General features: G+C 37.6%; 1 protein-coding gene across 1 annotated transcript in view; it reads left to right on the top strand.

The window, feature by feature from the left end:
* The first annotated feature begins 731 nt into the window (after positions 1-731).
* Positions 732-21,572, top strand: part of LOC140168408 (uncharacterized) — a 64,305-nt gene continuing 43,464 nt past the window's right edge. Inside the window, 2 exon segments of the mRNA XM_072191796.1 lie at positions 732-839; positions 11,132-11,401. Coding sequence (XP_072047897.1) covers positions 11,203-11,401 — 199 coding nt within the window. The 5' untranslated portion in view covers positions 732-839; positions 11,132-11,202.

Below are 21,572 nucleotides of genomic sequence, written 5' to 3'. Positions count from 1 at the left end.
AAAAATATGCAAAATTTACAAAAATTAGACCCCAAAATAGTCAAAGTTTGGTAAATTGGCCCAACAAAAGATGGCGCGCCCGCGGATGGCGCGGCAAGCCACGGCACTAAATCCCAAGTCATTGTCAAACATGCAAACCATCTCAAAAGTTAGGTCTTTATAGTAGGAAACTTTCTTAACTGAAGGCACCATGTCCGCAATGCCTAGAAAAGCTGCTTTTTGCCTTGTAAAAGTACGGAATTTTTTGCCATTTGCTGCTATTCCTTTTCTCCGATCAGCACTAGATAGATCGGTCTTCCTTTTACGCGCTGATTAACCTGTGTTAACCAATCAAGGATCGTAATTGATGGTGACATCAGACGCGATAAATTGTTTTTATCTTTGTCTTTCATAATAGTGCCGTGGCTTGCCACGCCATCCGCGGGCGCGCCATCTTTTGTTGGACCTGCTCGATGGCCTGTTCTCCCGAGTCCTGCCCTTCCGTTTCTGCTGTGACCAATCTTTGAGAACTATCTAATTTTTACAGGTTTCCCGCTAAATTTGGTAGCAGCAACAGCAAATGAGGTCAACAACTACAATTTTAATTTTATTTGAGAGCAATTTTTCACCATTTGTGACTTGTACCCTCTGGCCTAGAAAGTAAGTTATCTGCTGCCCTCTGCAAGTTAGTAACGCAAATTTTGATTGGTTTTCTAATTGACCAATTAGCGCAGTTCTTACTCAGCCTTTCGGCAAGATAAACATCTTCCAAGAAAATCTGAGATTACGGATGGAGACAACCAAAATATGGAAGTAATTTTCATCGGATTCAGATGCCCAAGGTCGGAATATAGTATACGGTATGTTTGATAAAGATGTGAATTATTAATTAAGTGTATGAGGTTATTGATTCATTGTAGCGATTGCTGTAATTACAGCTGTTATTTGTGAGAGCCTTTGTCATGTTTGTCATAAACTGTGTCGAGATTGAGTAAGCTTACGTACGGCAGTCAGTCAGTCATGTAGTGCAATGTCAGTGGCAATGGTGCAGGGGAGTGCCGGCGGCCTGCCGGGTATTTTAAGTACCTGTACACATTAAAATGTTACATTTGACAGCAGGCAGTGTATCAAACTTGACGTTACATGAAGCTATAGATTTAGGCTATGCTAAAGTAATTAATAAATTAATAAATACTATGCAAGATCTCACCTCAACAGCAGATGCCAGATAGAAGTATTCAAACAGATTTGATAGTAATGGACTTTGAAAAGGCATTTGATAAAGTTCCCCACAAACGCCTGCTTGCCAAAATATTCAACTATGGCATTAGAGGTAAAATTTATGAATGGGTGAAATCATTCCTCACAAATCGACAGCAAAGAGTCAGGATCAATGGTGAGTGTTCAGATTGGGCTAATGTGATCTCCAGTGTTCCTCAAGGAACTGTGACAGGCCCTCTCTGGTTCTTGATTTTTATAAACGATCTCCCAGATAACATCTCATCTAGCATCCGGCTCTTTGCTGACGATTGTGTATTGCATCGTCCCATTAAGAACTCATTTGATGCAGAAAACCTTCAACAGGATCTGAATAAGTTAACAGAGTGGCAAGATCACTGGCAAATGAGCTTTAACAGTAAAAAATGTTATGTGATGCGTATAACTCAGGCCAGATCTCCTCACCAGTTCACTTACACATTAAACAATACTCAGCTTCAGGAAACTTCACACCATTGCTATCTAGGTGTTGATATCTCAAATGATTTAAAATGGAGTGAACACATATGTCGTATTTCAGCTAAAGCAAATCGTACACTTGGATTCGTCCGTAGGAATCTCAAATCATGTAGTAGGAAAATCAAAACCATAGCTTATAAAACCCTCGTTAGGCCATCTCTTGAATATAGTGCTTCTGTCTGGGATCCATTCACTCAAAATCTCATAGACAAGCTGGAATCTGTACAGAGGAGGGCTGTCAGATTCATCATGAACGACTATGGTCGTTTTTCTAGTGTTACGGACATGATGTCCGAGTTGAGTATTGAACCCTTATCTCAACGTAGGAAAATTGCAAGACTCACAAACTTCCACAAGGCAAGGGGGGGTCTCCTGGCGGTCCCGGTGCAAACACTGCTGCACCCGGTTCGTCGTCACTCTCGCCATTCCAACAAAAATTGTTTCATTGCCATAAGTGCCAACAAAAACTGTTATCTTCACTCATACCTGCCACAAACAGTCCGTGATTGGAATCAACTACCAGAGCAACTTACAGATATTCAAGACCCAAGCAACTTCAAAGAAGCAGTAACCAACCACTACCTCCAATAAACCATCATTCGCAAGCACGCCCACCAACCTACTCGTGTGGCTCCAACTTGATTAGCTTCAACTGGAGCGTTGAGTAGTATCGTACAAGACAAGACAAGACAATTGCTAGTGCAGCTCAGTTCAGCGTGACTTCGGGTTCATTATTTTTTGGTATGACATTTTTGACACGCACTGCTGGCACTGATTCACTCGATCGGACATCCGGGATTAGAACATTGTCCCCTTCGACTTCGTCCCCTTTGCACAAGCGCGCGTGCGCGCATAGCAAGCTCGAGAAAGGGGAACTTCACATGCGCACACTGGTTTTACAAGGTATAGGTTGTTCGAGCATATTCTCTAACACGTAATGCTTTAGCATTACTGTTAGAGATGGCTACTATGTCATCCTTGTGCATAGTCCGGTTCATAAAATTGTACCGGGACGTAAACATGCTTCATAGTTCACAAACACACTTCATAAGCGTGTCATTATAAGCTTTAGGGGAGATTGGGGTTAGTTGAAACATTTTTCACAAAATCGTCTTTTTAACACAAACCGATTACTTTCAAGAAACACTAACACTAATTTTATTGGACCTGCTTATGATTATTCATATAATCCAATTTGAAAATTTGAAAAAAAGTGTTTCAACTAACCCCACCCCTGGGGTAAGTTGAAACATAGGGTGGGGTTAGTTGAAACATGGTCGCATGTCACAAATAGGTCACCCAAAAATGGAGCAGCCGTAACATGAAAACGCTTTCTTCACACTTCAAGTTAGGTTTATTCTAAAAGTATAATACCTATTGTAGAAAGTTTGGTGTCATTTTGTTGATAATTATGTTCTTTGTCAAATACAAAAAACCCAAGTCAATTGGACAAGTACTTTGAGATTTATACCTCAATATGTAAGATGTGTCAATGGAGCAGCCGGTTCGGGAGAGCCGGTTCGGGAAGCCCCATAGGGTTATACACAAAATTGTGAAAATATGGCAAACTTCAAACCTTTGTATCTTGAAAAGTACAACTAGCATGGACCTCAAATTGCACATATATCATCCTGGATTGTAGATCTACCTCATAGTACATCAACTGTAACAAAAGATGTAACCAATTAATTGCCTAATTAAATGCTAATTATGACAGTTTTCCCTATATGTAATATGTTACTGTACAAAGTGTGCATACTATGCTCCGACATTTCTAAATGGACTATCTCTTGCCCGAGTCACCCTACTTATTCAAAAGAACACATATTTTTAAGGAAATTTGATGAGGAATTCAATTATGCTATTAGTTTTAGTGCCAGAAATGGAGGAAAAAAGTTTTGATTGAAAAATGTCATAAAAATTGTGAAATTATTTTACAATTTTGATCACCCTGTATGTTTAACGTAAGGGATACTAAACTCTTTCTTCCTAATTTGTTTGAAGGACCCATGCAATGTCTTTCTGAATCCATATTTATTTTGAACTACATAGCTTTCAGAAAAGGAAAAATATGGGGTTCACCATGACAAGAAAGATGCTAATTTTGTTGTTGTTCCACCCTGTATATTTCTCACCCACCCTGTATTATGATGTTATGCTTTGTTGATTTGGCATCCTTGTAATATAAGCTTTCCAGAAATATATACTTATAATGGTCTAAAATGTATTCATTAAAAGTTGTGTTGAATTGAATCAAAATTGGTGATATTTTTCTCATTTTACATCATGTTACACAAAAGATGACCAATTTATGACATGCGACCACATGGCTTGTAAAAATTTCAAAATAATTATTATTGTGTTGTTAGGGTTATACTTCCCTTGAAGGCACCCTTTAACATACAATCAGTGTGAAAAAAATGAATAAATAAATATGTGGGAGCGCGGGTCAATACTTTGGACACAAGGTGACGAGTGTCACCATGGACAAAAATATGAGAAGCCTAAAATATTATAAAATGTACTTTCTGTGTGCACTTTTTGCTTGTATTATTGCTTTTTAACCATATTAAAGCAATATTGAAGAAATGGTAAACATGTTACAAATTTTTTTAAAGTCAAATTTTTAACCATATTTTTCTATGCGATTTTCACGTTTCAACTAACCCCACCTCAAAAGTTTCAACTAACCCCGATGCCTATTTTTGTCTCGCCTTCTCGCCTGATAAGGCAGGAGACTATATAATCACTTTTCCGTGCGTATGTGTGTGTGTGTGTGTGTGTGTGTGTGTGTATGTGACAAATTTGGTTAAAGTTTTGGTTAAAGTTTGCCTTCCGCCTATTTTCTCGGAGACTATGAGTTGCACATTCCTCAAACTTGGTGGGTGGGTGCATCTTGACCCGAAACAGAACCGGTTTGTATTGGTTAGTGCGTCAAGGTCACTGAGGTCATGTAGGGGTCATCTGAGGTCAAATTAGTAAAAACTGTCGTATGGGCATGAAACTTGGTTGGTACAGTCAACATTTAAAGCCAAATTTTGGAAGGTCATTTCAAGGTCACCAGGGGTCATCTGAGGTCAAATTAGTAAAAACTGTCGTATGGGCATGAAACTTAGTTGGTACAGTCAACATTTAAAGCCAAATTTTTGGAAGGTCATTTCAAGGTCACCAGGGGTCATCTGAGGTCAAATTGGTAAAAACTGTCGTATGGGCATGAAACTTGAGGGGTACAGTCAACATTTAAAGCCAAATTTTTGGAAGGTCATTTCAAGGTCACCAGGGTCATCTGAGGTCAACTTAGTAAAACTGTTGTACAGGCATGAAACTTGGTGGGTATAGTCAACATTTAAAGCCAAATTTTTGGAAGGTCATTTCAAGGTCACCAGGGGTCATCTGAGGTCAAATTAAGTAAAAACTGTTGTGCGGGCATGAAACTTAGTGGGTACAGTCAACATTTAAAGCCAAATTTTTGGAAGGTCATTTCAAGGTCACCAGGGGTCATCTCAGGTCAAATTTAGTACAAACTGTTGTGGGGGCATGAAACTTGGTGGGTACAGTCAACATTTGAAGCCCAATTTTTGGAAGGTCATTTCGAGGTCACCAGGGGTCATCTGAGGTCAAATTAGTAAAAACTGTTGGTTGGGCATGAATCTTGGTGGGTACAGTCAACATTTAAAGCCAAATTTTTGGAAGGTCATTTTGAGGTCACCAGGGGTCATCTGAGGTCAAATTAGTAAAAACTGTTGTAACGGGCATGAAACTTGGTGGGTACAGTCAACATTTAAAGCCAAATTTTTGGAAGGTCATTTCCAGGCCACCAGGGGTCATCTGAGGTCAAATTAGTAAAAACTTTTAGATGGGCATGAAATTCGGTGGGTACAGTCAACATTTAAAGCCAAATTTTAGGAAGGTCATTTCAGGGTCACCAGGGTAATCTGAGGTCAAATTAGTAAAACCTGTTGCCTGGCCATGAGACTTGATGGGCACGGTCACCATCAGCCAGATAATCGTGCCCAGCCGATAACCACCAAATTCATTTACCTCTACCAAAAGTAATCGCGAAAGCAGGCGAGACTCGTGGTTCGAGAACCGCCTTGTTACATTTCAAAGTTCATTACACAAAATAAGAAATACAATAAAACTTTTATTTAACATTATTCTGGGACTTACTACTAATGCTTATGATACTCAAAAAATAATCCCCTGAATCTTCAAACAACATGGAGATAACGCATCTTTTCTGAGGGGTATAAAAAATTAGTCAGCAAGTCAAAAAACAGATATTCCTTTCCCAAGCCAACACTGGTGGGGCATCAGTGCTGTTGCTAATTTGGTGGATGACCCTTACTAATACCTATTACTAGGTGCCAGTATTTTACCAAATTAATTTTTGTGTCAGAAAAAATACAATGTTTCAACTTACCCAGTGTTCCAACTAACCCCAATCTCCCCTATTCTATTTCATTTATTACGCCGTACCTTTTTACATTTTCGATACTTACGATCCTAAAATTGGAAGCAAATATAAGCTGATTTTTGCTGACTGCACAGCCGATTTAAAAGATGGCAGAAATTTAACCTCAACCTGTAGGGGCATTTGACGCAGGTAAATATTCATGAATAATGACTGGGAGGTCATAGGCTAACAGATTCTATGAGAGTATCTTTACCACGTGAGCTTACTTGATGTGACCTGACCTTAGATTGCTGCCCTCGGTCAGGCGGCGGATGACATGCATGATAGAGAGAGACGGCAAAACTGCTCAGCCGTATGCACATGATGGCACTTTCCACACAAGTGCGATGAATTTCGCAGCTGCCGTGATCACTGGCACGCGCCATTCAATTTGCACACTGAGTGATCGGAGCCTAACCAACACGGCGAATTACGTCAGAGTGACTCTCATCCAGTAATAATCAAATTTTACAGTATTTAATTAATTTGAAGGTTATTTTGTAGGGTTCATTTTTGAACCCCAGCAGTTTCAGCTTGTATTAATATTTATTAACATAGGCCTACTTGTTTGTGATATTTTAAGCGTTTTTAAATTTCAAAATAATCCCATTCAATTACACGGCTGACAAAGCAAATTTACTGAATTTAGAGATTGCACGGCGTTCACCACCTGCATCTCTCTGACCTTTTACTTGAATTACTTCCTGACAAAATGGTGACGCTAGCCGATCGCCGGAAAATATTGGAGCAATTTCTCCAGAAATAGTAATGAAATATTTACCTAAATGCACCTGAAATGACACATAGAACTGAGAATTACGTCAACAACTCGCATAGTAACAAATTGGTAGGTAAAGCTACATACAATGAGGTATTTAGAGGGTATTTCAGAATTGCCTATTGTTATTACAATGACATTACGTAACGGTAAGCTTACGTAATTTGTTTACCGACCGATATTCCGGGCAAAGGAACACTAGCCACGAATGCGAGGGCATCCGTGAGCAAATTCGTGGCTAGTGTTTCTCGAGCAAGGTATAGCTAGACTCGCTGAGTCTCATGGATGCCGTACGTCCACTGAGACTCGTTTTTCCCATTTTGTGTGTGAATGTGATTTACACGCTTAAGACTTTGCGCCGCTCTGGCATTTTAACAAATTTCTTTGAAATTTGGACGATGCATATAAAAGTAAACTGTACTCATATTTAAGAATCAGAAACTTAACTAGGATTCTGACCAAATTCTTGAAACGCAATATCATTTGGAATTTCGGCGAATAAAGATGATTTAAGAAGCCGCCTCTCTCCCCGCATCCAACAAAAATTATCACGAATGAAAAATGACAAATTTCACTGCACGTGCGCACAAAGGTTTGACCTTAACTTTCGCTGTCCCCACCTAAATCTTTTCTATGTCGATTTAACACATGATTCCCGCTGTTGTTTTGGTTCCAAGGACACGCGTGAAAATAGCCTGAAATCCCAAGGCCCCGATCTCAAAACAATAATCATGGCAGAACAAGCACAACCCGATGACCGTGCGCAGTGCTGTACGGTGCAAAAACTGATTGAGGAGCCAATGGCTCCTAACTTTATAAATTTAGGCGCCCAAATTTTGCTCCCAAGTATAAAAACTGAGGCGCCAACTCATCATATTCCAAGTTTCCAACCACTCGAAGTCCTTCTGCCACAATGGTTTTTACGCTCAATTTTGAGTTTTTTCGGCTTACTTCCATTTCCATTTCCAGGTTCCCCTAGATTCATATCAACTGCTGTTGAATTCCCTGATTTAATTGTTTAATCCTTGTTCCCCAAAAGGTCCATCAAATTCAAAGTTCTTTTTGATTTTGATGCTATCTGATTCTTGAGTACGATTAAATCTTTTGACCTATCCTATAGGCCTATTGACTGCACGCAATACATACAGAATACTTTATCAGGCTTCCCTGTCACAGCCATGGGTGTTGAATGTTCATAGCTGCTGTACTCAATCTATGTACATTCCCATTGAACGCTACATACTCCGTACACAGCATGTACAGTGTAGGCCAAAAATAAATTTTCTAGAAAGTCCCCATCGAGACGTCATAATAATGCAAAGCCGTACATTCGCACTATTTAATGCCATGTTATATGTACATGTTTTGCATTTGCTGGCGATTAAAAGCTTCAACACTTGGTCGCCATTGGCGCCAGGGATTGAAGGTTTAGTCGCATTCGAAAAAATCTGGTCGCCAATGCGCCTAAAATGGTCGCACCGTACAGCACTGACCGTGCGTATTTAAAAGCAGTTGAAGGACTGGTTGATTATGTTACATGAAAATACGTCATTGGTCAGCATCAACGATAGTCTTTGCACAGCCAATTTGCGTCGGTCCTAACGCTCCTAGTTCCTACAGACACATACAGTCTGGGCCAAGACTAACCTACCACCTGCCTTGGCTGCCTACGACAAAAACAAATGAGACGAAGAACTGAGCAACCGGCCCATTTTTGTCCTGAAAAATGCTTCATCGTGACGATCAGAAACGCCAAAAATTTATTTTTTACTACGCTGGATATTGTTCTGGAATCAAAGTACATGTAAGGATCAAATTTGAAGGTAAATAGGCCAAATATTGCAAGAAAATCTACTTACTAGGACGCTAGGGACTACGCAGTGAGTACACGGCTATAGGGAAAACCAATAACACTAACAGTGACTAGGTATACTTGTAGGTATGAGAGGGAAACGTCAGTTAACACATTTGCTAGTCTGTCAAAATGGCCTAAACCGGCAATACAAATTTACATTGAAATTTAAAAGAACCGCTTGCTCAAGGAAACCTACATAAATATGTTGTCTATACTTCACTTGACCCAAATATATGATTTTTTTTTTGGTGATGAGAGACTCGCACATGGAATTTCAGAAGGATTTTGATAGCAGTTCCATTAAAAAAAGCTGCTATCGTCATGAGACTTAAGATCTAGAAACAGTCCCGAAATGCTTTTTTGGGGAATTTAGCTAGCTGAATCTTTTTGATGAAAGTCAATCTTTGACTAGATGTAACTTTGCTACGGAAAGTGCTATGACAAAAAGGTTTTCAGTGCTGGCTTTCTTTACTCAAGGGCTTTAATTTGATAAAATAATGCAGTTTGATGGCAAATTTGAATTCACCTGGCATACCTATTTATTTCCCCTTTTTGACGTCAGCCCGACCAATCCTGACTTTCAGACCACCCAAGCTTTTTTTTTTTGGCGGCACCTTCTCATTTTTTGGCCAATTTCAATAATAAAGGTGTCAAAATGCCCAGGACATCATCCTGCATCAAATACGTTTGAGCCCTAAGGAATCTGACATATCATGGTTGTATACTATTAATACAGTGAAAAAGATGTGACCTTTGTTTTGGTTATTATAGAGGGCCAGTATTATTATTTCTACGAGACCTGCAGTGGGAGGCAGATAAAAATCCTGACAATTCTAAATTTGTGTGACTCAAATGAATTCACGGACACTGTCACAAATTTCTACCTGTAGACCTATACATTCAGTGATCATTTCGTACCTGTCAGCCCTCGAATTAAGGATCTGAAGGGGCACGGCAACTTTTTTAGGGCAAGTTGATAATTGCCTTGGATTTTCACTTAAAAGGCAAGGCAGCACGGCAATTTGTAATATTTCAAAAGGGCATCAAGGCAACTGTTGAAAATTTGAGAGGGGCACCAAGGCAATTTTTCAAAAGCGAATAGATGCATTGCTGTCAGCTGAATTCGACACCAAAGTAAAATTCGACTCTCAACTTTACACTAAAACTAACCTGCTTGCTCAAAAAACCTGCTTAAATAATACAAAGCAATCTAAAATCAACAGTTTAATTTACTTAAATTTTGCGATCCCTAGTTCTGAGCTGCAAAACTGACTCGAAACAGCAATGAAACAGCTGTAACTTTGGTAATAATATTGATCAAATTCGCCGGGATAAAAACTATTTCGTGCAAAACATATCTAGAGATGGGCTCAGTACAAGATAAGACGATACCGGAAGGGGGATCGCCATCGGTTTGCAATGGGAAGTCAATGTTTGCTAATCGAGAGATCAATATTGATTTGCCCAGCGCTTGGATTTTGTTCACGACACAGGAAGCTTTAATACTAATAGTTACTAACAGCGTTTCTGATTGGTCGATAGTACGTTGAAGGTATTTCTCTGACCAATCGGGAAAATGAAGTCAGATTTCTAGCAACCAGATTATAAATAATAATGTATAAAAGCCGATGTGATTGGCTGAATATGTAAGCTTACGTAGGGGTAATGAATATTAATTGACAACAAACTATGATTGATAGCTGGGTTACGATGCTCAAAATAGCGATCGTGTTCAAGATTTTCGATTTAATTTTCCACAATTTTTTTGGGTTTTAACCAGTACTTGTTAATTATTTTATAATGAAGGGCAAGGCTAGCCGGCTAGGGCACCCACAGCAACTTCATTTAGGGGCACGGCAAGTGACTGCCGTCGGGAAAGGACATTGCGGCAATGGGGGTGGGCACCCACGGCAATATACCCCGGTGCCGTGGGTTAATTCGAGGGCTGGTACCAACCTGTATTATCAGTTGAGTTCAAAATAAATAAATAAATAGTGCTGCTTCCTATTATAATAATTATAAAGAATAAAATGCTGTAAAATTTGCTCACAAAAATAAAATGTGCACAGCATACAGGAAACAATATTTGTGTACATTGAATTTCAAGGGCTGGGTTGGACTTGTAATCAAGTACTGCTGTTGGCAAATGAGAGCATGTATGTTATGTAATTTGCTGTGCTGGAAATGGTGATTTTGTCCCATTACTAGTTTCAGTGGCAGCATATGTGGTTTTTATTTAAAGATTTGTTATTGGTATGACAGCAGGCGAACAGCCCAGATCAGATGATGCTAATTAAAATATATGTGATATTTTTTTAATTTTCAGACCAGTATAATTTGGAGCTCAATTTAATCAATACAACTCTAGAGTCCGACCTCTGACCTGAACATTGTGTCATGGGAGAGAAGAAAGATGGGGAGGAAGGTTCCTCCTCACGGAAACGTCGCTCTGCAGACACAGAAAAAGATGAACCGCCGGCAACACCAACGACCAGTCGCAAAATGAGCAGCAGTGTTCTGTCTCGGACTCGCAGGAATAGTGAGGGCGAAATCATTGCTTACACGACAGATGATGATGTCACTTATGATGTCGGAGGTGAGTTTTGAAATCAATTTTCATATAATTACATAAGGGCTCAGGACAACATTGCTTTATCTCCATTAGTTCCCCTGGTTACACAGGTGTTTGATGTGAATATTTATTAGTTTTTCAAATAAAACATGTACAACCCAATTTTAGGCTTAAACAGCTAAAAGCGGTATCACATGTGCTTATATACGACTATGCTTTTGAGTCATTTTCAACTTTAATTTCCCATTATTTACAACATTATTCACTTTCACAGCATTTTTTGAAGCTTTTTCGGATATAAAATGAATCTATTTATGACAAGATTGGTGGCGCTATTTAGTTAATGGAAATTACTCTTTCAAGCTATACACCAATCCGAGAAGCGTTTACTGTATTTGGCCCTCTATTGACGGCAACACAGATGTACCACAGCGGGCGTCTTAATTCGTAATTCAATACTCATGATTGTGTATTGAATATCACTATTGTGTACAATTCCCGGTACAATTCTGTATAGCACACAATAAATAATGGATGGAACCCCGACCTCGGGACACCGAGTTTTACATCGGGACACCGCAGTAATGGCGTAAGTCGGATAGGTGTATTAATACAAATAGTTTCTTTTATTTTTTGATGAAATATTTTTATAAAAATTTTTTTGTTGCTTGGTTCACATATTCCCTCTGTTTTAATGGCAGTATTGATTACCTACCCCTTGCAAATTAAGAAATATGATTTATGATAAATAGCGCCACCTATAGTTTGCATTTACTTAAAAATAATGAAGCCAATTCTATACATCGAAACAACCGTGTTGTGGATATTGCTTATGAATGACATTACATCTAGGGGAGTGAGGCCTATGGAGGTAAGGCAATGTTGCACTGAACGCTCAATATATAACATCATCAGCTTGAATTATATTTCTGATGTATCCACCAAAATTAACGAGAGAGCATCTAAACCCTGATGAGAGCTTCCAGGGCCCGCTTAAGGCTGTTAGGACCCCGGCCGAATTATCCTGTGTAGTTTCTTTGTTAATTTTTTTATAAATTTACTATTCATTTCTGTGTTAAATTGCAAAATTTGCAAAGGCTTTGTAAACACATAAAAATGGAGAGGCCCCTGATATTTTTATTTCCCCAAAGCCTTACCTCTAGCTTGAAGAAAGTGTTTGCAATGTGTTTATAAATTAACCAAGAACTTCTTTAAAACATGTCTTTCATGACAACAATTTTGGAAACAAAGTAAGGGAGCAAATAAGAAAAATATTTGAAAATCTCCCAAAATCTGTAAGGGCACTGCAGGGCGATAGGCCTATACATTATTTGTTTTACTTGGCCTTTTTGAAATCATTTTACCAGATTACTTACCTTTAAAAATTGGCTGTAATATGCAGGAAATGTGTTCCTTTGGGGGTTTGTGATATTTGTATTCAAGTACAGGTTGTCCCACATCAACACACCAACATAGCATTTTGTTACATGTAGATGTACATGAATGCACAAAAATACATGGATAAACTTTCATTAGGTATTTCATCATAAATAATAAATTATAGATACCACGGTATCATGAAATCAAAATAAGAACTAAAAAATCAGTTAACACGGGTCCACAAAATTCGTGAACGTACAATCTTTTGAGAGTGATTGCCAAATTACACGATTTGTGTTCAGTCCGTGAAGGTTGTATGTTTAAATCTGATGTGATACTAAAAGTAATATTGTTAATTTTAAATTCCATGTTCAAAGAAAACTATGAATACATTTATAATAAAACTTCTGTTTTGTTCACTGAAAACAAACAATTTAAAAGCAAAGAAAGACTAGTCAACAAATTTAGCATTATGATGCGAGCATTCTTACAGTACACGTATGAGCCTGAATGAGTCGCAGCCTGCCAACCAGTCTATAGATACATTAGAGACAATGTTGTCAGCCTTCCTTTCATTTGATAACAAGTAGCTATACCTTGAAGGAAGAGGGATGACCTATTGGTTTGCAGCTTGATCAGATATAATCAGGGAAGGTAGATTATGGGAAGGTACAGTATAGCTTAACAATTCAAGTGTATGTATCCCATCTCGTTTATTTAATCCACTCACTAGAAGTAAAGCACCCTGATTTGTAGTGCGCTATGCACACTTAAATGTACAATGCCTAGACATTGCTCCGCAAGCCTTAGCACACTTTACAGGTTGTCGCTGACCACTACGGCCCCACGTCATTTCACAAACCATTTAACAACAACACTGGGACCTTACAGCCTCAAGAGAGCACAGCCTAAACATTCCAGAAATAACCATTGCAACCAGGATCAGCTCCCGAGTTTCGTACGGGGTACAACGAGACAATTCACAGTGCTTATTAAGTTCCTTGTCCAAGTTGATTTGAAGCTAACTCAATTTTTTCATGAGAGTGTACTAACCACCCCCAGGGTTGATACCTGCAACCTCTCACATCATTAGGCCCCGGCAAAAAACACAATTTTTTGAAGTAAAAAACGAGATCCATAATTCTGAAAAGCGAGAAAAGCGAGATTTTCCCGAAAAAGAAGAAGATTGCAAAACGCCCGAAAATGCGAAAAAAAAAAAAAAAAAAAAAAAATCCAAAAATGTGCTGCCCTCTATAGTTCAGAACAATGTTTAGATGTAAATAACAAACCTGCCGCCGGTGTCGATGAAAAAAGTGACAAGAATTTGACCTTGAATTATGTTTTATAGTCAAAATATTCCAGTAATTCAATAAATATAATGATATTTGGCCTAAACTTGAACTCATTTGAAATGAAATGTCAGTTTTCATTGAGTAAAGTATGGCTTTTTCACTTGACCTTGTGCTTGCAATGCTGTTGAATTCTGCACTTTGGCGAAGTTGGAACTGCATTTTAATGGAATTTGGCGAACTTTTATATGGCATAAAGCAACATTTTTATAGTAAGTGCACTGCTTTGAAACTTTTTTAAAAAGCGAGATAATTGGTTAATATAATAGCGAGAATCACGGCGTGAAAAGCGAGATCACGTTTTTTGCCGGGCCTTACACATCATAGTCAAATGCCATATCTGCTTATATCTGTCCTCCAACATTTTTCAGTAAACTACACTGTAAAGGATTATGATTAATAGCTGCTATTTGACAAAACAGGATAAATATTTTAATGCAAAAAATTAGTTGCTGTATTTTTCTGGAATAAAGAGTAGTTATTGAATGTTAATCCATTTTTAAATTCAATTGGAAAATTTTATTTACACCGTGTGACTTGGTTACCAGTCACTCTTGACATGACAAGCTGACATGTATGGTACCGGTAATTTATACACACAGTTATGTAGTTAAATTGATCATACACAGTGCAAATTGCAGTACCGTGACTGCTTGAGTATAGTCCCACCCCGCTTTTGGGTGAACATTTTTCAAAATTGGGGCTGGGACTATACTCGATTTAAAAAAAAAAAAAAAATCATTTATTTTTATTTTTAAGTTCTTAATTTTTTGGCTTTGGAGTGTCCCAGGACCTAGACCTAAATGCTAGGATCATTCATGGTTGACCTAAAAAAAAAAAAATAAAAAATTCAAGATGTTTTGTATTTTTAATATGAAAATTGATAATTTGTATTCATGTCATACTCTATTAATGATTTTAAAATGCATTCAAATTCAATGCATTTTGAAATCATTAATAGAATATGACATGAATACAAATTATAATTTTTATATTAAAAATACAAAACATCTTGAATTTTTTTTTTTTTTTTTTTTTTTTTTTAGGTCAACCATGAATGATCCTAGCATTTAGGTCTAGGTCCTGGGACACTCCAAAGCCGAAAAATAATAACTTTAAAAAAAAATTAAATTTTTTTTTTTTTTTTTTTAATTCAAATTTTTCGAAAGTTTGGGGGTGGGACTTTACTCGAAGGTGGGACTATACTCTGGGCGTCAGTACGGTAATTATATTGTTGTCACCAATTTACAATTACATGATTACAACTGTAGGCAGTTGGTTGCTCTCAACAGAAATGTGGACAATTTCATGTTCAGTTAATTTTCACAATTTAAAGAGCATCTAATTCTAAACATTAAACGTGCCGTAGTCGTTCCTCTAACCACCCATGCCCTTATAAGCGCCTACCCAGCAACTTTTATATCTGTCCTCCAACATTTTTCAGTAAACTACACTGTAAAGGATTATGATTAATAGCTGCTATTTGACAAAACAGGATAAATATTTTTAATGCAAAAAATTAGTTGCTGTATTTTTCTGGAATAAAGAGTAGTTATTGAATGTTAATCCATTTTTAAATTCAATTGGAAAATTTTATTTACACCGTGTGACTTGGTTACCAGTCACTCTTGACATGACAAGCTGACATGTATGGTACCGGTAATTTATACACACAGTTATGTAGTTAAATTGATCATACACAGTGCAAATTGCAGTACCGTACTGACGCGAGTATAGTCCCACCCCGTTTTTGGGTGAACATTTTTCAAAATTGGGGCTGGGACTATACTGATTTAAAAAAAAAAAAAAAAATCATTTATTTTTATTTTTAAGTTCTTAATTTTTTTCGGACTTTGGAGTGTCCCAGGACCTAGACCTAAATGCTAGGATCATTCATGGTTGACCTAAAAAAAAATAAAAAAAAATTCAAGATGTTTTGTATTTTAATATGAAAATTGATAATTTGTATTCATGTCATACTCTATTAATGATTTTAAAATGCATTCAAATTCAATGCATTTTGAAATCATTAATAGAGTATGACATGAATACAAATTATCAATTTTCATATTAAAAATACAAAACATCTTGAATTTTTTTTTTTTTTTTTTTTTTTTTTTTTTAGGTCAACCATGAATGATCCTAGCATTTAGGTCTAGGTCCTGGGACACTCAAAGCCGAAAAATAATAACTTTAAAAAAAAATTAAATTTTTTTTTTTTTTTTTTTAATTCCAAATTTTTCGAAAGTTTGGGGTGGGACTTTACTCGAAGGTGGGACTATACTCGCGTCAGTACGGTAATTATATTGTTGTCACCAATTTACAATTACATGATTACAACTGTAGGCAGTTGGTTGCTCTCAACAGAAATGTGGACAATTTCATGTTCAGTTAATTTTCACAATTTAAAGAGCATCTAATTCTAAACATTAAACGTGCCGTAGTCGTTCCTCTAACCACCCATGCCCTTATAAGCGCCTACCCAGCAACTTTTACTATACGTTCCTCCATCATCTGATCATGTGGAAGTGCAGGATTCAACTACACATGTATCAGATACCCATCTGCACATAAAATTTGTACTTGGTGCTATTTGCAAAAAATGTAAACAATAAAAGACAAACCCAAAATAACTTTGTAAAGCACCCTGGGCGTTTAATAGAACAAATATGGTAGGTCATTATCTTAAGGGATCTAGAATGAGCGTTTATTGCGTTTCGACAGTATTTTTTGTGGGACATGAGAACACCTCAGACCTATCGAATTGCATTCTGAATACGAAGCATGTCTTTCTGATATCAAATAATTTTCATTTTTTGAAAATCACAATATAATACAAATTTTATGACAAATTATAAAAATTGGATATTTTTCAAATTTTTGATATATAACAGTCCTCGAAGTAAATTATATAAATCTAATGATATATTCTTAAAGTGTATGTAGCTGGAAGGAAAAGCCGACGGTCAATTGAAAATTTTGACCTTTCATATTGAAGATATGGATTTATTTCCCAAAAAGACCTATTTTTTTTTGGTGTTTTTGGAAAAAAAATCCATATATATTCAATACGAAAGGTCAAAATTTTCAATTCATCGTCGGCTTTTCATCCCACCTACAAATACACTTTAAATATAAATCATCAGATTTATAAAGTTTACCAGTACTGTTAAATATCAAAATATCAATTTTAATGATTTGCCATAAAATGTGTATTAAATTGCGAATTTCAAAAAATCAAAATTATTTGATATCAGAATGACATTCTTCGTATTCAGAATGCAATTCGATATGTCCGATGTGCTCTAATGTCCCAAAATAAATACTGCCCAAACGTTCATACCCCAGCCCTTAATATTGTGTGACAATTTAAAAGTTGTGGATTAAAAATAAAATCAACATCAAGCAGAAATATTGGTGTGACAATGTTACATGAAAAATATTCACTGAATGAAAGGACCTTATTAATTGTTATTGAGGCATCACATACAATCATAACAAATGTGTAGGACACAAAGCCACAAGTGAGATCATGTCCTATGCTTTATTTTGATTTCATATTGGGAGAAAAAAATTATGAGCTACAACTACAAACAATGTATCTGTGGACCAGCTAGATTGTAAAAATAATTTCTTTTAAAGTATTTTGATCAGACATACATTCAGGATGTTTGGTTCATCAAAATTAATGGACAAAAATCCTACATTCATGTAATTACATACATTCATCTTTACAATTTGATAAAAGTTTCCACTGCACATACCTTCAGGAAGCTTTTGTTTTGAACATTAATCTGGCCAAAGCTCATTTCACAAATTTATAGGTGCACAATATATTATTCCGAAATATGCCATTTTTTAAGCTTATGAAAATAATTTGTTTTGTAGACCTGGCAATCAGCACAATGGATCTAGTTTGTGTTGCATTATGAGCCATTTATCACTAGTATGCAAGCAGTATAGCAAATAGACTTGGCCTAGGGTCAATATTTACAGACATGCAAGCCAATTCTACCTCAGTGTTGCTTGCCTGCCACAGGGTGTTTTACCCACACAATTGGGCTGTCAAACGGCAGGCCACCCCTTGAAAAAAAGATAGCTACGTTAGCAAAAATGCAAGAGTTTTCTATGGCAATTTTCACTTATTTTGCTCATTTCACCGCCTGAGTTAGCAATTAATTAGTGGATTTTTCGCGGGTTTGCCGTCGGGCAAGTTTAGAACTGAAAAGCTTTCGTCCGCCTTGCCTACTGATGGCTCTGAAAAGAGACGTTTACTGAAGTCTGCCCCTTGTCTACATGTCTCATTCTTAGGTACTTTGTCTTGGAGAAGTCAGAGTTACTCCTGATGAAAGCTTGACAGTTCTAAACTTGTCCGAGGGACTCTACCAAAGCTGAGTCTATTGGGCTCCAAGAGGCGATGAAAAAAAACCCTACGGGGCCGACTGACCCAGAATTTACGTTTCTGAAATTTCGCTAAAATCATGTAAAAATAAGTCATTTTTTAGTCACAATTGATTAATTGGCTGAACATTTTTAGACAATGTGTAACTTGCAAAATATTTAAAGATTTTATTCAGATTTTCCAGTTTTACTGATATTTTAGGTACATTTTATCATCCACAAAAACCCCCACAAAAACGCCTAACCAATTGACCCTATTTGAAAGGTCCGTCCGCCCGTAGAACAGGGTTATTTTTTTTGTCGCCTGAGCACCAAGAGGTGCTTGCATAATATACATGGTGTTTACTACACCTTTGGTCCATTATCATGGCAACCCTATCTGTGTTTTAAGCTTGGCTTGGGCGCTGTATAACTTGCGGTTTGTGTTCAAGTTATTTTATAGAATTTGGTAAATGATACCTTTGTGTTGGTTGGATATGTTTGCTATTTGACTCCAATCAATTTATGCTTGTGAATTATAAGTAGGCTTGCTTACACTTGTATGTTTGGAAAAAGTGATGTGCAATAATTGTAAATAAGTTTTTAAACAAAGATACATGTGTTTTCTGGATCCTGGTAAATTTTTGAATGATGAAGCATATTTAATTTAATCTGACACTTGTTAAGTCCGGTTCTTACTCCACATCGCAGCGCACTGCGATGCTATAAAAACTGTAATTTGAGCCAGGTTTTTACGAGCTCAGCGGTGAAAATTCTCATCGCGCGATGGAAATTTTGGTCTGCGATGGAGTTGGATTTTGTTCAACTTTATAGCACCGTGCTGCGATATCGAAGCCGTGCACGCTTGTGATTGGCAGCTGGAAAATCAAGGTCGACAGAATGACCATAAAAGGAAATGCAGACCCCACATGCTTTTAAAACATCGCAGCATCGCGCGATGAAATTAAATTGTACATTTTAATTTCATTGCACGATGCTGCGATGTTCTAAATAAAAAAGCATCGCATCACGCTGCGATGTGGAGTAAGAATCGGACTTTATGAAACTGAAAGTGATTAAAATACCAGGCTTCAATATATCGCCTGTCCGATTGCCCAGGGCAATTAAAAATACTGTTTGGGAAGCTAACATCTGACACCCTGCCCGATGGGGCAATTGTAGAATTATTGTGCAATGACTTACATTAATAATAGCAATGCAGACAAACAAATAAAATGTATTTCCAAGCCAGCAACTAATTTCCAATCCTGTTATTGATTGAAGCTCAATGATACATGTACATGGACACAAGTCTATTGTTGACATCATATGTTATGGTATAGCACCCCTAACATAGATAGGGGTGGTTTGGGTAGGGGTGCCTACCCAAGGTGCTGCCTTGTTCCATTTCAGTAGAGTGGGGTACCCAGGGTATAGTATGTTGGTGGGGAAAGGGCTAAAGTAAAATTTGCATATTTAAAAGCCTATTTATGGAAACGAAACACTAAGAAAGATGGCAAAATTCAATATAAAACTTAAAAGTTCAAACAATGAACAAAATTGTAATTTAAAAGTGTAAATGCTGTGATACGGTACCTACTGCTAAATATGATTTTAAAAGTAAAAATCATCCGATTTTGTTAAGTTTGAAATACTCCTCTGCGTACATAAAAATTTTGTACTCAGTCATATATGACAGGAACATTTATCGTTGCAGCGCTGACCCTGTGGCATGTTTTGCAAACACCAATATCTATGTAACTGTATACCTAGACTCTAATCACACTGATAACTGATGATAATGGCTGTTTTCTCATGGCAGATAAGACATGTTTAATATTACGGTAGTTATCAAAGCAAAGTCAGATCTAACAAAATAATTTGTAATATTTAATAAATCCCAGAAATAGTTCTTAACACTTGGAACACTAACAAACATGCCATGACACAAAACTATGTATTTGTGAAACATTTCTGCAGCATCAGTTTTGGTAATCTGCTGTATGAATTTTCAATGAGCTTGTTTCACATTTTTGCCACATCGAGGAAAAACGTAGAAACATGGCATTTGTTGCAAATACACACAAAACATTTAACTACGTGTATAGACCCTTTGCATGGATGCATCATCATGTTACCAAAACGAGGTACTCTGTATAAAGGCATTTGTGCAATTTTGTTTTTCACATGTTTCTTGCATTCATTTAAACCCCTAACGCCCACCATGTTTTTGGCAAAAGGAAAGGAAAGTAGGAAGGAATAAGGAAAGAAGATGAACAAAGAAGTTGTTTGTTTCCATCTGGATTTGAACCTGAGACCCCTTGTATGCCAAACGCTAGATCAAGGCTTGCAGCGATGGGTGTTCCGCTGGGTGATGGCTTTTGAGTGATTGCATGATTGCATCACATGGGACCCCTTGTGTGGCAAACACTCGATCAAGGCTTGCAGCGATGGGTGTTCCGCTGGGTGATGGCTTTTGAGTGATTGCATGATTGCATCACATGGGACCCCTTGTGTGGCAAACACTCGATCAAGGCTTGCAGCGATGGGTGTTCCGCTGGGTGATGGCTTTTGAGTGATTGCATGATTGCATCACATGGGACCCCTTGTGTGGCAAACACTAGATCAAGGCTTGCAGCGATGGGTGTTCCGCTGGGTGATAGCTTTTGAGTGATTGCATGATTGCATCACATGGGACCCCTTGTGTGGCAAACACTAGATCAAGGCTTGCAGCGATGGGTGTTCCGCTGGGTGATGGCTTTTGAGTGATTGCATGATTGCATCACATGGGACCCCTTGTGTGGCAAACACTAGATCAAGGCTTGCAGCGATGGGTGTTCCGCTGGGTGATAGCTTTTGAGTGATTGCATGATTGCATCACATGGGACCCCTTGTGTGGCAAACACTAGATCAAGGCTTGCAGCGATGGGTGTTCCGCTGGGTGATGGCTTTTGAGTGATTGCATGATTGCATCACATGGGACCCCTTGTGTGGCAAACACTAGATCAAGGCTTGCAGCGATGGGTGTTCCGCTGGGTGATAGCTTTTGAGTGATTGCATGATTGCATCACATGGGACCCCTTGTG

Source organism: Amphiura filiformis, chromosome 13 (genome assembly GCF_039555335.1).
Source record: "Amphiura filiformis chromosome 13, Afil_fr2py, whole genome shotgun sequence".
Taxonomy (NCBI): domain Eukaryota; kingdom Metazoa; phylum Echinodermata; class Ophiuroidea; order Amphilepidida; family Amphiuridae; genus Amphiura; species Amphiura filiformis.
The sequence above is the reverse complement of the archived record's forward strand: the minus strand, read 5'-3'. Positions and strand labels throughout refer to the sequence as shown.